Below are 19066 nucleotides of genomic sequence, written 5' to 3'. Positions count from 1 at the left end.
GGCCTTATCTCCCCTCAGGCCCCGCTCGTCCTCGCCGAGTCCGGCCCGCGCCGGGGCCGCGCCGGGCGCGCGCGGGGCCGAACGCAGCGCCCCCCTCAGGCCGTTGCGCCGCGGCCGTTGCGGCGCCAGTCGGAGACAGATCGGTGCCATGGCGGAGCTGCCGCTGCCCGCCGGACTCAATGCCAGCACCTTCCCCGCCAAGCTGTGGCGCCTGGTGAACAGCCCCCGCGTCCGCTCCGTGCGCTGGGACAGCCAGGCCCAGGGCTTGCTCATCGACCGCTTCCTCTTCGAGCGGGAGCTGCTCAGCCCGGCCGGCGCCCACGGAGGGGGCGGCCAGGGGGCGGGGGCGGCCCCGGACTCCTTCAAAGCCACGCACTTTGGCAGTTTCGTGCGCCAGCTCAACCTCTACGGCTTCCAAAAGGTGCCGGCATGGCTTGGCTCAGCTGTGCCGGGCGATGCCGGGGCTGTGCTCCACTTTATGAACCCAAACTTCCGCCGCGACCGCCCCGAGCTCCTGCTCCGCATCAAACGCCTGACCAGGGCCAACAGGCAGAGACTGGCGGCGGGGCTGGAGGTGCGGAGCCGCCAGCCCAGCCGCCTGCAGCGGCTCCCCACGGAGCGGTCGCTGCCCGCCTTCCCCAGCGGGCAGCCGCCCAGAGCCGGTGAGACGGGGTGGGAGCTGCGGGCGCGGAGGGAGGCGTGGGCTTTGGCCGTGGGCGCTGCCCGGCCGGGCAGGAGCGGCCCCTGCCCGTGCTGGGGCTGCTCAGCGCTGCTGCCCCGGCCGGCACAGGGGCTGTCCTTGGGCAAGGCAGCTGTGCCGGCAGGGCCCGGGAGCTGTGCCGGGCTGCCGGGGGCTGCGGGACAGTCCCGCCGCGCCTGCGCTCGCCACACGCTGGCCCGCTCGGCCGGCAGCCGGCCCGGCCCTGTGCCGTGGCTGGCGCTGCTCATTGCGCGGCCCTGGGACGCTCGGGGAGCTCTCCGGGAGTGCGGCTGAGCCGAGGGCTTGGGCGTGCTCAGCCCCAGCGGGAGAGGGAGCCTCCTGTCCCATTTGGAGCAGAGGGGAGAAGAGCTGGCACTTGGGTTTCTGGCAGCTGCCTCCTGCCAAGGCTTGAACGGACAGGGGAGAGCTCAGTAGACAGGGAGCTGCTTGTTGCAAAGTGAATAAAATCCCATAGAGCCGTGTGTGTAGAGTTGTTTATTTCAGTGCTGGACGTGAGGAGGATTTCTCCTCCTCATTCATCCACCTTTGTCAATTGCTGTGGTATATATTTAGTAATTATTGCTTAGTGTTACTATGTCATTATAACATATAGAACTAATATACACAGTATATTATACACTCTGGAACTAATTTACATAGTATAATCTCATGGCTAAAGATAGTTCTTTTTCACTGTGCTTGCGCCTCCCCAGTTTGGGGGTCATTGAGGGTCTCTGACGAAGGCTTCCAAAGTCGTCTTTGCATCTGAACTTTTTAACTTTGTTTTCAGAGCACGCACAGCTATGGTGTTCCTTGGTCTGTCTGCTCCTCACCGGTCTAATTGCTTTATCTTGTGGCTAATTGGCTTGATGTTTGCTAATTTTTCATTAGTACTATACTTACCTCTCTCTGAAACTGACCACCTGGGGGGGTGTTCATTTTTTTTTCCTGGGTGTCCAGCACTGAGCAACCAGTTAACCATATACTAGCCAGTACAATGCATAGAAAGACGTCTATATCAGGTTAAATAGATCCATGAAGGTATGATTCAGGTTCTGTTGGTATCTGGTGATACAGATCTGTCAGGTTCTATTGATATCTTATAACTCAACCTATAGAAGCAGCTTGTAAGTTTGACTTAAGTTCTATAGGCATCAAACCCCCCAAGACATGTGGTGATATTTTTCTTTCTCACCCTGTTTTGGGAGGAGGTGAGCTTTTGTCTTCCCTGACAAAAGCACACTTGCTGCCAAGGGAAACACAGCTGAGAAGCAGGAGTGACCCAGCCTTCCCTTTGCTTCCTTTCTTCTTCCCTCCCTGCTGCACAGCTCCCTTGCTCCAGAAGCGCGATGCTGCCTCACCTGAGGATTCAGAGCTGCCTCCAGGCCCTTGCAGGAGAAGTGCAGGTGCTCAGGAGAGGGAGGCTTCCCCAGCACCTGCCAAGAAAGTCTGTGCCACCTCTGGACTTGCTGGGGCTTCACCAGTGGAACCATCAAGAGAGCTCATCCAGAGATTTAATCTCCGCAAGCTCACGGTTCCACTGGTTCGCCTGGACCTGAAACGCCATCCTGAGCTCATGGTTCGCCTCACTCCAGTCAACCCTGAAGCTGCTTGCAGGGCCCTTGGACAGAGCAACAGCTGCTCATCTTCTCAGCAGCACAGCCCAGCCTGCCACCCATCAGGTAGGGAAAGAGTTTCTACCCTTCCTTTTCCAATAGCTCCTGGCAACTGAGCCTTTCAAGTGTTTTCCCTGAGTCCTCTGTCATGGCTAGATCTCAAGTGAGAATCACGGAGAAAGTGTACTAGGAAGTGGGACTGTGAATGCCAAAGGATTCCCTGCTCTTCCTGTCCTTCCTGCAGATGTGGAGGTTGTTGTGGGCATTTTCCAGATAGCCTGTCTGCTGAGGTGCAAGGGCAGGGCGAAAAATCTTGCCCGACAGACAAGTGGTCAGTGTTAGGTGAACTCCCCTGTTTCTTGGAATGAAGTCCAACTAGGACGGTGATAGGATATTGCAGATGTTTCAGACTGACTGGCCTGCAAATCGGGCCGTGCCATTGAAATGAGCTCTGTGTGCCTCAGAACAGCTGCAGCTGCAGAACATGGCCTCACCTACAAGGTTGCTTTTCGAATAAACTCCCAGTTGAATTTCTCAGTGTGTGCCTGAAGATGCGGGCTCTTCTTGGGTGAATGCACGTTCTGTGGCCTTCTGTGATGAGAAACTCCAGCAGCCAAATCTAAAAGCTGCTGGGGAGATAGGGAAGGCTGTGATTCTAAAGTTGTTGTGTGCCTTTGGAGCAGAAGGGAGAAGAGCTGGCAGCTGGCCTTCTGGCAGTTGCCTCCTGCTGAGGAATGGCAGCAGGACACTTTTCCCAGACAGATGAATAAGTATGGGAGAGCTCAGTAGACAAGGAACTGGTTGTTGCAAAGCTTCAGAACATGTGGGGAATTTTCTCCTTCTAGCCCTGCTTGGGAGGATGGGAGCTTCTGTCTCCCTTGGGAGAAGTACAGTTGCTGCCAAGGGAAACAGAGCTGAGGTGCAGTAGTGACCCAGCCTTCCCTTTGCTTCCTTTCTTCTTCCCTCCCTGCTGCACAGCTCCTTGGTGCCAGAAGCGCAGTGCTGCCTCACCTGAGGATTCAGAGCTGCCTCCAGGCCCTTCCAGGACAAGTCCAGATCCTCAAGGGCGTGAAGCTTCCCCAGCACGTGCCAAGAAAGTGTTTGCTACATCTGGACTTGGGGTTTCATCAGGCCAGCCAGGCACACACAGATTCCAATTCCAGCCAGAGCTCATGACTCCACCATTTCCAGCGCACCATCAAAGCACTTCTGCGGCCTCTGCAGAGAGCAGCAGCTGCACTTCTCCAGAGCAGCACTTGCCAGCCAACATCCCATCAGGTACGGAATGTGTTTCTCCCCTGGCTTTTCAGAAAGATCACAAAAAGTGACTGAAGTATTTTGCCGCGGTGCTCTGTCATGTGTCCATTTGATTGTGACAATCAGGTGTCAAGGGTACTAGGAAGCAGGATCATGAATATCCGAACAATCTCTGTCTGCTTTTCCCATCCTTGCTGCAGATTTGGAGGATGTTCTGGCCATTTTCCAGGCAGCCTCTGTGTAGAGGTCAAAGGGCGAGGCAAAGAACATTTCTCCACAACTGGTCGGTGTCAGGTGAACTCCCATTTTTCTTTGGATGAAGCCAAACTAGGACTCTGATAGGATATTGCAGAGTTTACAGATTGTCTTTTGTTGAGATGAAATACAAGGGATGGGACCACCGTGCTTTGAGATGATTTATTGCTTAAGTAGCCCAATAAGAGATCAGTCCCGAGGCGTGAGATTTACAGGCAACAAGTCAACCACAGCTCGAGGGAGTTACGAGTTCCTTCTCCGCATGGCAGTATATAACTTTTTAGTCCAGTAGACAGTTGACACCAAGTTTGTTTTCACTTCTTAAGCTCTTATCACCTTTACTTGATTTTGCCACCCTGCGTCTGTCTTTTAACCAACGAGCTAACAGGTCACGTATTCACACACACTTCTGTTATAGTTCCTAGATCTCTAATTTACTTTATAAATCACACTGTTACACTTGATACCTCCAACTATTTTACTTAATAGAATTTCTTACTTCCTCTAGGCATATTCTTACTTGCAACTGTAAGAACATAGGTTTAGAATTACTCTACCTAATGTCTGTGTACTTTCATCACTCCATCAATCCAGGCTTTTTCTAAGGCTGCAGATTTTCCATTTCCAACAGTCTCTCCCGCAAATAATGCTATTAAATTTCAGTGCACGCTGGGAGTCCCCAGAACAGTTGCAGCTGCAGACCATGGCCTCACCTCCATGGTTGCTCCTTAGAATAAACTCGCAGTTTATGTTTAGCATGTGTGTCTGCACCTCTGGCCTCTTCCTGGGTGAACGCACTTTCTGTGGTCTCTTGTGATGAGAAACTCAAGCAGCCAAATGCCAAAGCTGCTGGGAAGATGCAAAAGGCTGTGATTCAAGGTGATTATGTCTGTGTGTATGTCTAGATCAGTTTCACAAGCCATACTTTAATCTATGTACACGTTGATTAGGATAATACTTTTGAAGGGGAAGAGCTCACTCTTCCAATTCCCTGGGAAGTTTTTAATACCTTTCTGGAGTTGAGGTTGCTGTGCGCTTCCTCTGATGTATGATCCAAGGCAGCAATAAAGCTCTGCGTCCCAAAGCCTCATTTTGGAGCCTCACCGATGTTTTTGGATTCTTCCAGCTGCCCCGGGCACTTCAGTCCCCAGTGCTCCAGCTGGCAGTGCTGGTTATGCAGCATGGAGAGCCCCAAGCTGGGTCTGGAGTACTCCTGGGGAAGAGGAATTGCCACCGCTGGATCTGGACCTTGTTCTGGAGACACTGGAGGAGATGCTTTCACCATCTGTGCCTGAAAGGTCTCCCTCTGCTCAGGTAACTCCATTGGACAGGGATGAGAGGGGCTGGACTGAGAGCTTCTGAATGTTGTTGCATGGCTGAGAAGCAAAGGCTTCTTGAATTCAGCTGGGAATGGACACGGAAGGATTTGCTTGGTAAAGCAAGATTTGCTAAGGAAGAGGGAATGAAAAAGGGGGAATAGCCCTTAAGTGAGGATGAGAGGTGTTTGCCAGGTTTGGATGCTTCTTTTTCTGGGAAGAACTGCCCATATCTTCTTGCCAAGCACGATGACCCTTTGTCTTCTGCAAACTCCCGCATAGCAGTTTTCAAAAGCAATTTGTTGGTGCACAGAAGGAAATCTGGCAGGCTCTGATTGTATCCCTGCAGAATCTATTGGTTGATCTTTGCGTTTCCTTCTTTCTGTTTTTCTTTTCAGGTCAATCCTAGTGTTGCCCGTGGCTCTTCAGGAGGGGAGGCTGTGAACAAGGCTGCAGCAGAGGGAGCTTTGCCTGCTTGCGGGAGCTGTGTGAACGTTGGCCAGGAGCCCGAGGAGCTTGGTAAGGAGTGAGCCCAGCGTGGTTTAGAGAGATGGGAGACAGCTGCTCTGAGCCTGCCTCTGACAGGAAGGGAGATCAGAAGAGTTGAGTTCTTGTCTGCAGCAGGGTTGGTGCTTCCTGGTGCCTTTAGTTCAAATCCTGCACTGGCACAAGCTCCCCGAGCCCTGCCCCTCCATGCTTTTCCAGAGGCTCTGACACCGAGTCCTCTGCTGTGGCAAGAGAGCCGGCAATAAACCTGAGCTGGTGGCAGTTGTGTCACCAAGCTGCGTGTCCCAATTGGTTCCCAGCTCACAGCAGCCTTCAGCTTCAGCCACTGCAGTGAGGACTGACGTCTCTGCGTCAGCCCAGAGAAAGAACAAGGCTGGGCTTCTTTGTGGCAGCTGGCACTATCTGTGTTTCAAGCTCTCGGGGGTGCCATTTACACTGGGAGGGTTGTGAATTGATTGGTGTACTTCAAAACTTCACAAGACTGGAAAACTTGGAAGGATCCCTGTTCCCTTTAAAGAGCAGGCTTCAAATTCTCAAGTGAGAGTGTGCCTTTCAGGCCATCTTTGACAGCCTTTGCTAGCAGGACAGTTTACTTGCAAAGGGAAAGCTACACGGAGGCCAGCATTGACTGAGAGTTGCCTTTCCTTGCCAGATATCCATGTGATCTACCTGGCCAGAAGGGCTGCCCTGCGTGGGAAGAAGGATCAGAGGGAGAGCCTGTGACCATCGGGCAGGTGGCATCCCTCTCTTTATAGATGTAGTTAGAGATTTTTTATCTTGATTTATTTATCCATATAGTTACAAGTATAGATTGATAGAGTTGTATTTATAGGTGTTTCTATTTATCCATCTGTAGCGTTTGTATGTATAGTTATGCATGCAATAGGATTTTATTTCTATGTATACAGTTTGATTTATAGATTTTCAAATTTGCATAGATATATGTAGAGAGTAACAGTTATATGCACACACAGTTACATTTATAAATGTGCATAGTTCTTTAGTTAGAGCTCTATGGATGTGGAGGTCCATAGATTGAGCTGTGTAGGCTGCATTTTTGCCTCTTTCCCCCTTGGCTGCCTTTTTCATCTCTTGTTTTTCCCGCTGTGCCCCTTGTGTCCCCCTGTGCTGGGTCCGAGCTGGGGCCGGGCCAGGCGGAGCAGCAGTTGCAGCCCTGGCTGTCCCTGGAGCGGTGGGAGCTGCCGCTGGCCCCAGGCACTGTCCTGTGAGGAGCTGCTGAAGGACGCTGAGACTGAGGGGGCTGAGGAGGCGCTGATGCTGAAGGGACCTTGCAAACCTTGAGGTGTGAGGGGCACTGAGGGCTGTGGGGGAGCAGAGGGCCATGGTGGCACGGAGGTGACAGAGGCACGGGCTGAGGGCTGTGCCGGCTCTGAGGGGACACAACGGCTCAGAAGGGACTGAGCGGGGTGAGAGGCCTGGGAGAGGCCCAAGAAACTGAAGAGGGGGCTGGGGCTTTGCCGAGAGGACGGCGGGGCTGAGGGGATGGAGGGGGCCAGGAGGGAGCACACAGAGCTCAGGGACTGCAGCTCTGCCAGGCCTTGCAACCAATTGCAGAGCCTCCACTTTTGCCACCACAGCTGTCCTGAAGAGCTTGAGGAGAGCCAGACACTGAGAGGAGCCAGCAGGGAGAAGCTGAAGGCCTGGAGCAAGAGCAGTGAGCAGGGATGTGCTGGGGCCACGCGAGAGCCTGGGTGAGGCCCCAGGGCTGGTGAGGCCGGGCAGGGCTGAGGGTGGCGTGGGCTTTGGCCGTGGGCGCTGCCCGGCCGGGCAGGAGCGGCCCCTGCCCGTGCTGGGGCTGCTCAGCGCTGCTGCCCCGGCCGGCACAGGGGCTGTCCTTGGGCAAGGCAGCTGTGCCGGCAGGGCCCGGGAGCTGTGCCGGGCTGCCGGGGGCTGCGGGACAGTCCCGCCGCGCCTGCGCTCGCCACACGCTGGCCCGCTCGGCCTGCTTGTTCTTGCCAACCCTCCTGGGGAGGCTCGGAGATTTTCGCTTCCCTGCTGGAAGTGCAGCTGCTGCCAAGGGAAAGGTCCCAGCACTGACTCGCTGTTCCCTTTGCCTCCCAGATGTCCCATCTGCTGTCCCTGTCCAGGAGAGCTGCTCTGCATGGGAGGGAAAGACCGAGGGAGAGGCTTTGAAGATGGGGCGGCTGGGATCCCTCTGATGATTGCTCTGCTTAGAGATGGATGGCCTTGCACATAGACAGGGATAATGACGTGAATATTTACATGTGTATGTTGCTAATTTGTATAGGAATGTTTCTGTACCTCTGTCGTTATATCTATGGATGTATGGTATGTCTATATATGTACATATATATTTGTAATTACATCTATGGTCATATATGTAGCTAAGTATACAAGTTTGGTGTTAGAACTCTCTTTAGTTCTATTTCCTGTGTATAGAGTTGTGTAGGTACCAATTTCTATTGATGTGGTTGTAGGTCTATGGCTGTTTAAATAGGTTTATTGGTATTTATATAGAAAGATACATCTATTTTTATATGTACATTTATCTATTTCTAAATAGAATTCTTTTGACATGTGTATCCAGATGGATAGGTGTATATTTGTACCAATGCAGTTGTATGGATATTTAGATTGGGACAGTAACATTTGTATATTTTCAAATAGTTTTGTTTTATATATCTGTATATATATTGTATAAAATATATAATATTTATTCTGTATTTCTATCTGTAGATTGTTATATATGTATATCTAGAGGTATTTAGTTCTATTTAAAAATGTATGAGGTGGTATAGTTGTATAATTCTATCTATCAAATTTTATGTACAGGATTATTTAGAGGGATACACTGATATTTTTGTATTTCCATGTGGGCTCTAAGCTTGTAGTAATCTGTAATAAATTAAGTTGTTAAACACCTCATTGATCTTTGTCTGTAGTGACTTGTAGAGGTTAGCAATAAGTTCAGTTTTTGCTAACTGAAGTTGGTATTTGTATATTTTTACGTGGCATTGTTGTGCTAATATAATAAATGAGTTTTTTTAAACTTAATTGAGATTTTTATAGTTGTGTATTGTCAGTGCAGGTGTAGCAATTTGTAATAAATGACATTTTTCAACTGAAATGGATTCATGTGTATTTGTAGCTCAGCTGTGCGGCTGCAGCAATCTGCAAGCAATGACATTTATCAGCTGAGATGGGTGGTTTGTGATTTGTGCTCTCCAAAGCAATGGGCAGATGGAAATGCCATGACGCTGGAGGATTTTGGTGATGAAAATCTCCAGCCACGCCCAGCACATGCCCCACTTGCGCTCAGGCTGGGCAAGGAAAGCGCAGATTTGGGATGGCAGCAGAGCCACACGTTGGCTCAGAACTCGCTGCACAGGCCTGCTGAGAAAACTCTGGGACTCTGCTGCGCGTACAACTCCAAGCAGGAGGCAGCGGGGCAGGAGAAAGCATTCACAATGAAAATACAAAGAGAAATTGTGTCCAAACAGATGTGAGGATACTCTGGGAGTTTGATCAAATGCTCTAACTCACCACTGCCTGGGCTCATCTTCAGCAAAACTAGTTTGTTCAAAGCTGAACACCTTCCAGGAAAGAGAGATTGCACTTTCCCCTTCACTTGCCTTGCTGTGTGAGTGGAAGATGTCCTTCCCACAGGGAATTTTTGCCCTTCAGCACCTCCCTCACTCCCATGAAATCTAAGATTACGTGCTACCGCGTGGCACCATAAAGGAAAACAGCCCTGCCCTGGTGACAGTGTGTGCAAAGTCTTCCCTCCTCCTGTCCCCACATGGCACAAACTGAACCATCCCCTTGCTGTCCCAACTGCGCCTGAGGTGAGTGAGGGCTCCAGGAGCTCAGGAGGGTGCAACACCAGCACAGGTGGGAAGGTTTTGCAAAGCTTCCTAAGCATCAGTGAACTTTGGTTTTGCCGCTCTTCCCCTGCAATATTGTCCTACTCATGAACGGGCTTGGAGGACACCGTGCCGCCAGCTCCCGCAAGTGAAGTTTGTTTTCTTCAGGGCTGGAATGGAGGAAAATGCAAATGGTTATTTTTAGAGTGAAATTTGGGGGTTGGTGCAGCTGGGTGAGGTCCGTTATTTGCTGTGGAAAGTAGAGGAAAAGCTTTAAATTCCCAACAGAAGCTGCCTGCCAGCCCACACAGAGACCTGAATGAGGCCCAGGTGTGCTTGCTGCACGCTGCTCCAAGGGAAAAGCTGGAACAAAGTCCCCTTTGATTGGAGATTGAGCCTCTGTCCCGATGGGACACTTGTGCTTGGCTTCTTTTTCCCCCTTGGACTGAGATTGATGAGAGAGAGGCAGTTTTCTCTTGTTTGGACTCGGCTGTTTATTCTTCTTTGATCTGCATTACATGCATACAAGGTACAAGGAGCTACGTGCACTAAGATATAGAAAGGTGCCAAATGGCTAACAAAGATCTTCAAGGTTTTTTATGTGTCCATTTACCCAATTAACAAATGCCAAGTCAATTATTTTTCTTAGTGACCCAATCACCCAACACCTGCTCACTGCACTGTGACATTCTTTATCCAATCACTTACTACTACCCAAAAAGCTCGAGAAGAAGAAGATGAAGAAGGAGATGAAGAAGGCAAAGGAGACAACGCCCTAATTCCTCCATCTTGCCTCTTCTTTCTTAAACTAGCTTCAACCTTCAAGTTTATTTTTCTCACCCAGAGACTTAAGAAAACTTTCTAATTTCCACACTTGGACTCCTAGTTTTTCTCTTGAACTGTAACAGTTGTTTTCATGGTGTTCTATGAAATGCAGTGCTTTCCTGGATGTCAGAGCCAGGGATCAAAGGGAAGGGCACACACTCTGTGCCTCTGACTCCAAGGAGCCTCTATGTAGTGCTGTCTCCGGGGCTGTTTGTGGGAAGACACGGTAATGCAGGCAGAAACTGTGGCTGGGTGAGTTCAAACAGCAAGCTGCTCCTCCAGAGTGAGGGACGAGGCCAGCCCGAAAGCCTGAAAGGTGTTGTGGCTACTGGAGAAGGCTGTTCTTGTGCAGGGCTGGCATTCAAAGGGGACCTTCCCACCTTGTGCTGCTGACAAAGGGCAGCTGGCGGCCTTCCACAAAACACTTCTTTTGTGCAGCTCTTTGAAATGTTCCAGCCAACAACAATTCCTGCTGCTCACACCAGCCCCTTCCCAAGCAGGAGGAGTTTTGGATAGGCAGCCTGACAGTTCTCTTAGGCAAGAGAACAAAATCCTCAGCTGAGTGTCACCAAGTCTCTGTCAGAAGCGGCATCCTCAGTCCCTTATCTCTTGTTGTTGTCTCAGCCATGGAGGAAGTGGCAGGACATTGTGGAGACTTTTGTGGCAGAATGGTTAAGCGAGAAAGGCCATGACTGTACAAACTTGCTAGAGATAAAACACCACTAGTGCAGAGGCAGTCTCAAGGACGGATTGCCCTTGAGATATGGGGAGGAGAACAAGAATGTGGTAGACAGAATGAGAAAGAAGAACCAGGGACGGTCTGGTAACCGCAAGAATGCAGAGTCACATAGCTATGTACTGCAGTAACATAGATAGCAGAATAACCAATGATGAGCTATACTTTTGCAATATGTATGAGCTAATTAAATCATGTATTTAAACACGAGTGTAATGATCAATAAACGAGATTTGCTTGACGACCACCTGGTGTCTGCGTCTCCCTTCTCCGACAAATGGTGACCCCGACGTCGACCCCCTGCTGAGAAGAAAGCGGGGGAGAGAACACGCCACGGTCGGTGAAGTAGTGTTGGGACCCGAGGCACCCGGGTCGGTGCTAAACGACGAAGGGAAAGCACCCTCAAGGACTACATCGGTGGTCTTGAGCCATACGTGCTGCCGGAGCCGGAGAGGTGCAACAGCGCTGACGATAAAAATGGACAGGCAAGCAGCATATGATTTATTTTTGGGGTTATTAGATAAGCTAGGGGTTAGAGACATAAATCCTAGAAAAGACGTACCGGGATTGCTAGCATGGAGTCACGCGAAGGGTTGTTTTTCCAACCCGCACACGGTACATGAATTGAGTGAGTGGCGTAAATTAGGAGATGTGTTGTGTGAAGCAGTCTTAGAAGAAGATAAAACAGCAACAAAGTTAGGAAAAATTTGGCGAGTTGTGCATAATACTCTATTGAAACATCAGGCAGAAAAAAGAGCGGCTCAGCAAGCAGTAGAAGCCTATAAAAGGAATGCACGGTATGGAGATCATGAACCTTTAGCACCAAGTGTCTCCCAAGTAATTATACCTGCTTCTAGCAGTTTGGGCACAGATGATTGTGCTTGGCCCTCGGCACCCCCTCTCAATGAGTCCACAGAGGACGTTGAAGTGCCTGTCGTAGCCACCTCTGATATTAAGGACCCTTCAGCCCAATCTGTTAAGCCTGGAATGCGTAGTTCACAATCTCCGCCAGAGCCAGATCCTGTCCCTGGGGCAGAGAGTGACCTGTGGGAGGAAATGGCTAGACAGAGGGGAGAAGCATGGAACGCATTGGCTAAGCATGGGCTAGAGAGTGGGGATGAAGTCACCGTGGAGGCGGCGAGGACGTGGGCTCTGCCTGTAGTTTACACCCCGGGGGTAAACCAACAAGGACAAGCTGTTCAGTTAGGGACCTATACACCTCTTAATTGGAAGTTGTTAGCTCAGCTGCGACAGACAGTGAGTCAATTTGGATTTAAGAGTGAACCAGCTAAACAAATGATAGACTACATATTTGATACGCATTTGCTAACTGTCAATGACTGTAGAAGCATTGTGAAACTGATGTTTACTCAACATCAGCAGCTGCTGTTTAATGCACATTGGCAAGCTTTAGTTCAAGAGTCGGTTGGAGTTCAAAGAGGACCCGGTGATCCGTTACAGGGAATTACAGTGGAAGAGATGATGGGATTAGGAAATTATAGAAGAACCGAGGCTCAGATGATTTCCGGACCAGACAAAGTTAGGGAAGCTATGCATCTGGTTAGAGTTGCTATCAGTCAGGTGAAAGATAGTTCAGGAGTTCCCATGTATATGGGAATCAAACAAGGGAGAGAGGAGTCTTTTGGAGACTTTGTTGATAAGGCTGCTACCGCTATAGAACGAGCAGGGGTCCCTGAGTATATGCGAGGGGCTTTGCTTAAACAGTGTGCCTTGCAGAATAGTAACGAGACTACTAAAAGAGTTCTGTCGACCCTGGGGGCTAATTGGACGATTGAGGAAGCCTTAGAACGAATGGCATTACAACCAACAGGGCAACAAGCATTCCTAGTGAATGCCATTAAAGCATTAGGAGAGGGGTTACAGAAACAGGCAGAAAGTACACAGACACAAGTGTTAGCTGCTCTTGCTCCGCTCCGCGCTCAAGCAGCGGCAACCGCGGCGGTGACCCAGAAGCCCCCTTCCATGAAATGCTACCGCTGTGGAGGAGGAGGGCACATGAGGCGACAATGCCGCGCGACTGGGGTCTGGTGCCAAAATTGTCAAAGCAATACGCACAACTCTTCTGCCTGCCGCCGACGTTCGGGAAACTCACGGCGGAGCGCGAATGGCGGCCGCGCCCAGACACAAGTTGCTGCCGCGACGTCAGCGCCACCTCGTGTCTACAACCAGCCACTGCCGGGAGCTTGGGACTTGACTTGGCAGCAGCAATAAAAACAACGCTGATGACAACACACCCTGTTCGAATTCCTACGGGAGTTTACGGCCCAGTAAAGATTAGGGGACAAGTATATGGAGGACTTTTATTGGGGCGCTCCTCGATTTCTGTGATGGGCCTATTTGTTTTACCTGGAGTCATAGATGCGGACTATACCGGAGAGATACAAATTATGGCATATACGCTCTACCCTCCAATTACTGTTGAAGCCGGTCAACGCATTGCCCAATTTATACCACTGCCACAAACAACCAAAGGCATTCAAACATTGATGCAAGGCCCTCGGAATAATCAAGGATTTGGATCATCAGGGATAGCCATGCTCACAATGGACTTAAACAGCAGACCAAAAAAGAAAATAACATTGAAATATGCTGAACAATCAGTAGAACTTTGGGGCTTGTTGGACACGGGAGCAGACACCAGCATAGTATCTCTGGAGTATTGGCCTAGCAGTTGGCCATCCAGACAAACCATGGATACAGTGACCGGAGTCGGGGGATACACGCTAGCTAAAAGAACACCCCCTATACAAGTGATCATAGATGGGCAAACATTAGTGGCTGTGTTGTCCGTTGTCCCTTTACCTCCAACAGTACAGTGTTTAATAGGAAGGGACATTTTAGTCCAGCTTGGAGTTGTTCTATCTAATGAGCACCCTTTGGAGTAATTGCCATTGCTTGGACTTTCCCTATTCCACTTACCTGGACAACCGACAAACCAGTGGTGGTTAAGCAATGGCCTCTAAAAAGGGAAAGTTTGTTGCAAGCACATCAACTAGTCAGAGAACAATTTCAACAAGGTCATCTAAAATTGTCTACTAGCCCATGGAATACTCCTATATTTGTGATTAAGAAGAAATCTGGAAAGTATCGTCTTTTGCATGACTTGAGAGCAGTAAATGATCAAATGGAAGCTATGGGAGCATTGCAACCAGGTCTTCCGAATCCAGCTATGCTCCCACAACATTGGGCCCTTCTGATCATCGATTTAAAGGACTGTTTTTTCACTATCGCCCTCCACCCACAAGATACAAAGCGATTTGCCTTTACCTTGCCTGCAATCAACAGAGGGGAACCTGATAAGCGATTTGAATGGACAGTATTGCCTCAGGGCATGCGTAACTCCCCTACCTTGTGTCAACTATATGTCGATGCAGCCCTACAGCCTTTGAGGCAAAAGTGGCCTGAGACCATAATTTATCATTACATGGATGATATTCTTTTTGCTCAAAAGCCCCAATTCACTTCTGACCAATTGAGAGAGGTCCAAACTACATTGGCAAAAGCATCTCTTGTGGTTGCTCCAGAAAAAATACAACAGACCGCACCTTGGAAGTACCTGGGATGGACTATTACCAATCAAATTGTGCGTCCACAAAAACTGCAGCTCTCAACAAAAATTGTCACTTTAAATGACGTGCAACGCCTACTTGGTGATCTTCAATGGTTGAAACCCATAGTTGGCATCCCAAACACCTTACTAAACTGCCTTCGCCCACTGTTGAAGGGAACAGATCCCAGTTCGCCTGTCACGATTTCCCCTCAACAGAACAAAGCAATCTAAGATATTCTCCAGTGTATAGAAGTAGGTTTTGTTTCCCGTCGCGATATTGACTTGCCCATTGACCTTACTATATGGAATACCTCAGAACATCTTCTCGGCGCTCTTACACAATTGCAGAAAAAAGCGGGGGAAATGAGGGTCCTGGAATGGCTATCCCCACCACTACAAGCAAAAAGGACAATAAGTACAAAAATTGAACAGATGGCCACCCTGTTATGTAAAGGCCGTACCAGGATAATAGAAATTACTGGAACTGAACCTACAACAATTTACATACCTATAAAAAACGAAGATCTAGACTGGTACCTGCATAATTCGGAGGAGTTACAGACAGCGTTGCTGGGATCAGGAGCATCTGTTTGTACAGGACCTTTAATACCACGACATTTCCTATGGTTAAAAGATTGGGACTGGGTTGCAAAACCGTTGCAGTCAGACCAGCCTATACCAGAAGCCGTTACGGTCTTCACAGATGCCGGGAAAAAGTCAAGGAAAGCAGCCATAACCTGGAAGGAAGGGTCCCAATGGAAACATCACCTGATTGAAGCGGCTCCAGAAGACAGTCTGCAAACATTAGAACTTCTTGCCGTTGTGTGGGCATTAAGTAAACTACAAGGGCCTTTAAATGTAGTCACAGATTCTTACTATGTAGCAGGGGTAGGACAAAGAATAGAAGATGCAGCAGTCAAGGAAGTCCAGAACAAAAGACTATATGAATTGTTGTTGCAACTAAAACGGGCTGTGAGGGCTAGAACAGAACCCTATTGTGTTATTCACATTCGAAGCCACAAGTGGGATGTAGGATTAGGAGAAGGAAATGCAAGGGCAGATAGATTAGTAATGAATGTAGTTGATGACAAAATAGCAGAAGCCAAGGAGTCGCATGCTCGATTCCACCAGAATGCAAAAGGATTGGTGCGAGAATATAGAATAGCAATCCAAGAAGCAAAAGCTATAGTAAGAGCTTGTCCAGTTTGCAGTCATCACAATAGTGGTACAGGGTTGGGTTGTGGTGTAAACCCTAGAGGGTTGAAGAGCAATGACATTTGGCAGATGGATATCACGCACGTTTCTGAATTTGGCAGAATGAAGTATGTGCATGTCACCATAGATACATATAGCAAATATATCTGGGCCACAGCTCAATCGGGGGAAAAGGCAAATCAGGTGATTAGGCATTTAACCAGCTGTCTCACAGTGATGGGACTGCCAAGAGAAATAAAGACTGATAATGGACCTGCATATATTAGTCAGAAGGTCAGTCGACTTATGAGATTGTGGGGAATCAAACATGTTACAGGAATTCCTCACTCACCCACGGGGCAAGCCATAGTTGAAAGAGCAAATGGAACCTTGAAACAGTATCTAAGAAAGCAGGAGCAAATAACAGATCCGCAGGAAAAATTAGCCAGGACTCTTTTTGTTCTAAATCATTTATGTGTTTTTGGGGATGAAAGTGAACCACCAGCAGTTAAGCATGCAGAAAGGAAAGGACAGAAGGAGAGACAGAGTCTAAAAGCTGTTGTTCGATATAGAGACCCGAAAACAGGACTATGGAACGGTCCTGCGGAAGTCTTGTAATGGGGCAGAGGTTATGTTTGTGTTTCCACCCCCTCAGGAACACTGTGGATTCCAGCTAGATGGGTGAAGCCCTGGATTGATACAGCCAATGGCCAGTAACCTCCTTGAGCAGCTCTCCATATCCGTGAACACAGTCCTCGAGCAACTACGAGGATTGACTGGACTCGAATTAAATTGGGAGACACCGCAGGACTGGGTATCAATCGTTACCGAGCTCCGTGGATACCGTAAACAAATTACCATACCAGATATTGAGTGTGAAAGCTGCCCTGGGCCGTGTGCTGTGTGGGTCAGGTTGTTATGTGGGGGATGTGGTAAGATTGTGTGGATTGCAAAAGGGTTATTGAGATCACCTTGGTGTAGGAAATGCTACCATGAGTGGCTAAGCGTTAGGGAAGAGAATGCAGTAAGGTCCTTCATCGCGTATAGGAGGACACAAGGGTTAGACCCCACGCAGGAAGAACTTGAGTGGATAGAAAGGGCTTTTCAGATTCAGCAACATGCAGTTAAGATTGAGAAACAAAACTACTCCAGCGTTATGGGAGTTCGGTGTGTGGGTAACATTTTTATCCCACCATGGTGGCAAGTGGAAGATAACAACTGGGGCGAAGTACTGGCTACTAGGGCTATGGTTGAGCAGTCAGCTCATAACTACCACAGCAATCCTGGACATCAACCCGAGGGCTAATATGTGGATTGCATGGGCCAATGCAACAGGAGTTAATTCCTTTTGCTTATCCATGGCTACCCCAAGTGATCCATTTAGAACATGTCTCATTGGACTACCCTTAATGGATTTTGAAGAATTTGATGCTTGGACTAAATTTAAAATAGAAAGAAATCATACGGTAGCATGCATAGCGGCCTTTTTATCAACTAGGGTCCCAATGGTACAACCATTTCTTAATAGCCAGTGTAACCAAACAATTTGCCCCCCTTGTCAAAGAGGTTCATTTATGCCAACAGCGTTTGCACAACAAATGGCCAATATTACGATGAAGTTAAATAGAACAGGAACAGAACCTCAAGAACTGCAGCTGTTGGGATCTAAGGCAGGAAACTATTGTATCGAGTTCAGACACCCCGGAGAATACCCATGGGAAGAACCGCTTAGCAGGCCCAGTAATGGCAGTACTATTGTGTCTCCTTTTGATCATAGATATCAGAAAGGTACTTATTGTGGGTCTAGATTTATTGCAAGTATTGATGATATTAACCGAAGACCGAAACAATTACCACCCGGAATCTTTTTAATTTGTGGGGATCGGGCATGGGCAGGTATACCATCAAAACCTTGGGGAGGTCCCTGTTATCTTGGAAAACTTACGATGTTTGCCCCCGATTTTCAACAACTTTTACATGCTAATGGTACTTGGAATCAGAAGCGAGTTAGGGAGCGGCGATCAACTAAGCTGCTGGGAGAAGGTTGTCAGGATGAAGTACAGCTATGGGACAAACCCGCAAATACCATTGCTTCTATACTTCTCCCCGGAGCTGCAGCAGCACAGGCGTTAAATCAGTTGGGAAAACTTGCCTGTTGGACCGAGAAACAAATAAATGTAACCACAAATATATTATCTCAGTTAGCTGTAGATGTTAGTAGTGTTAGGCATGCAGTATTGCAAAATCGTGCTGCTATAGATTTTTTATTACTAGCTCAAGGACATGGGTGTCAGGATTTTGAAGGGATGTGCTGTATGAATTGGTCAGATCATTCTGAATCTATTCACAAGCAGTTACAACAACTGAAAGACAATATGAAGAAAATCACCGTTGAGTCAGCCCCAGTAGGTGAATGGTTAGACTCCTGGGGTTTGAGAGGATGGGTGAAAAATGTACTTATGATGTTGGCTGGACCAGTTTTGCTTGTTGTTATAATTTTGCTTTTTGGACCATGTATTTTACAATGCATTCAGAACCGCTTAATTGCATTAACTACGGCCTTGTTAGAAAAACACGCTAACCTCGTAATCCAAAAAGAAAACGGGGGAAGTGTGGAGACTTTTGTGGCAGAATGGTTAAGCGAGAAAGGCCATGACTGTACAAACTTGCTAGAGATAAAATACCACTAGTGCAGAGGCAGTCTCAAGGACGGATTGCCCTTGAGATATGGGGAGGAGAACAAGAATGTGGTAGACAGAACGAGAAAGAAGAACCAGGGACGGTCTGGTAACCGCAAGAATGCAGAGGCACATAGCTATGTACTGCAGTAACATAGATAGCAGAATAACCAATGATGAGCTATACTTTTGCAATATGTATGAGCTAATTAAATCATGTATTTAAACACGAGTGTAATGATCAATAAACGAGATTTGCTTGACGACCACCTGGTGTCTGCGTCTCCCTTCTCCGACAGGACATCACTGATCCTGGAAGGGAAAGTGGAAGGAGCAAAGGCAGGAGCCGTCCCTGGGGCCTTGGGAGCAGCGAGAGCCATCCAAAATAGGAGCACTGCTGGCTTGTGGAGATAGGAATGACCAAGGCAGCAATGCTCTGTGTGAGACTGGAGCCATCTGGGAATAGGAGCATGGAAATAGGACCTTGTAAAACAAAGAAAAAGGTGTCCTTGGATATTTGCCAAAGCTTGGGTAGGGTCTGAGCCCCCTGATCTAGTGGAAAGTGT

The 19066-nt window shown here is 48.7% G+C and overlaps 4 protein-coding genes across 10 annotated transcripts in view; 3 read left to right on the top strand and 1 right to left on the bottom strand.

The window, feature by feature from the left end:
- The window catches only part of LOC147649040 (uncharacterized), a 636047-nt gene extending 627287 nt beyond the window's left edge, over positions 1-8760 (top strand). Inside the window, exon 10 of one of the 2 annotated variants that reach the window (XM_086864992.1) lies at positions 8576-8760. The gene's annotated coding sequence lies outside the window, so the exon portion shown is untranslated. Of the gene's footprint in view, positions 1-8517 lie in introns of both variants that reach the window. The other variant, XM_086864991.1, reaches the window with a different exon arrangement.
- The window catches only part of LOC147649038 (olfactory receptor 14J1-like), a 122617-nt gene that overhangs the window by 83311 nt on the left and 20240 nt on the right, over positions 1-19066 (bottom strand). The gene's annotated exons all lie outside the window — the stretch shown is intronic.
- LOC111943738 (uncharacterized) lies at positions 59-8760 on the top strand. The gene is made up of 8 exons (XM_086865030.1): positions 59-662; positions 2029-2382; positions 3295-3594; positions 4955-5142; positions 5543-5663; positions 6304-6954; positions 7250-7363; positions 7734-8760. The coding sequence occupies exons 1-6, from the start codon at positions 149-151 to the stop codon at positions 6372-6374; spliced, it is 1548 nt and encodes a 515-aa protein (XP_086721156.1). The 5' UTR covers positions 59-148; the 3' UTR covers positions 6375-6954; positions 7250-7363; positions 7734-8760.
- LOC147649039 (uncharacterized) lies at positions 11292-18769 on the top strand. The gene is made up of 2 exons (XM_086864977.1): positions 11292-14982; positions 18421-18769. The coding sequence occupies exon 1, from the start codon at positions 11535-11537 to the stop codon at positions 13287-13289; it is 1755 nt and encodes a 584-aa protein (XP_086721103.1). The 5' UTR covers positions 11292-11534; the 3' UTR covers positions 13290-14982; positions 18421-18769.

The sequence above is a fragment of the Cyanistes caeruleus genome, chromosome 28 (assembly GCF_971803275.1).
Source record: "Cyanistes caeruleus chromosome 28, bCyaCae1.hap1.1, whole genome shotgun sequence".
Taxonomy (NCBI): domain Eukaryota; kingdom Metazoa; phylum Chordata; class Aves; order Passeriformes; family Paridae; genus Cyanistes; species Cyanistes caeruleus.
The sequence above is the reverse complement of the archived record's forward strand: the minus strand, read 5'-3'. Positions and strand labels throughout refer to the sequence as shown.

Excerpts from the sequence above, each read along its gene's own strand:
- LOC111943738 (XM_086865030.1), top strand. The coding sequence starts at position 149 with ATGGCGGAGCTGCCGCTGCCCGCCGGACTCAATGCCAGCACCTTCCCC. Across the intron at positions 663-2,028 it reads CGGGCAGCCGCCCAGAGCCG|CTCCCTTGCTCCAGAAGCGC; the intron begins GTGAGACGGGGT and ends CCTGCTGCACAG. Across the intron at positions 5,664-6,303 it reads CCAGGAGCCCGAGGAGCTTG|ATATCCATGTGATCTACCTG; the intron begins GTAAGGAGTGAG and ends TTTCCTTGCCAG.
- LOC147649039 (XM_086864977.1), top strand. The coding sequence starts at position 11,535 with ATGGACAGGCAAGCAGCATATGATTTATTTTTGGGGTTATTAGATAAG.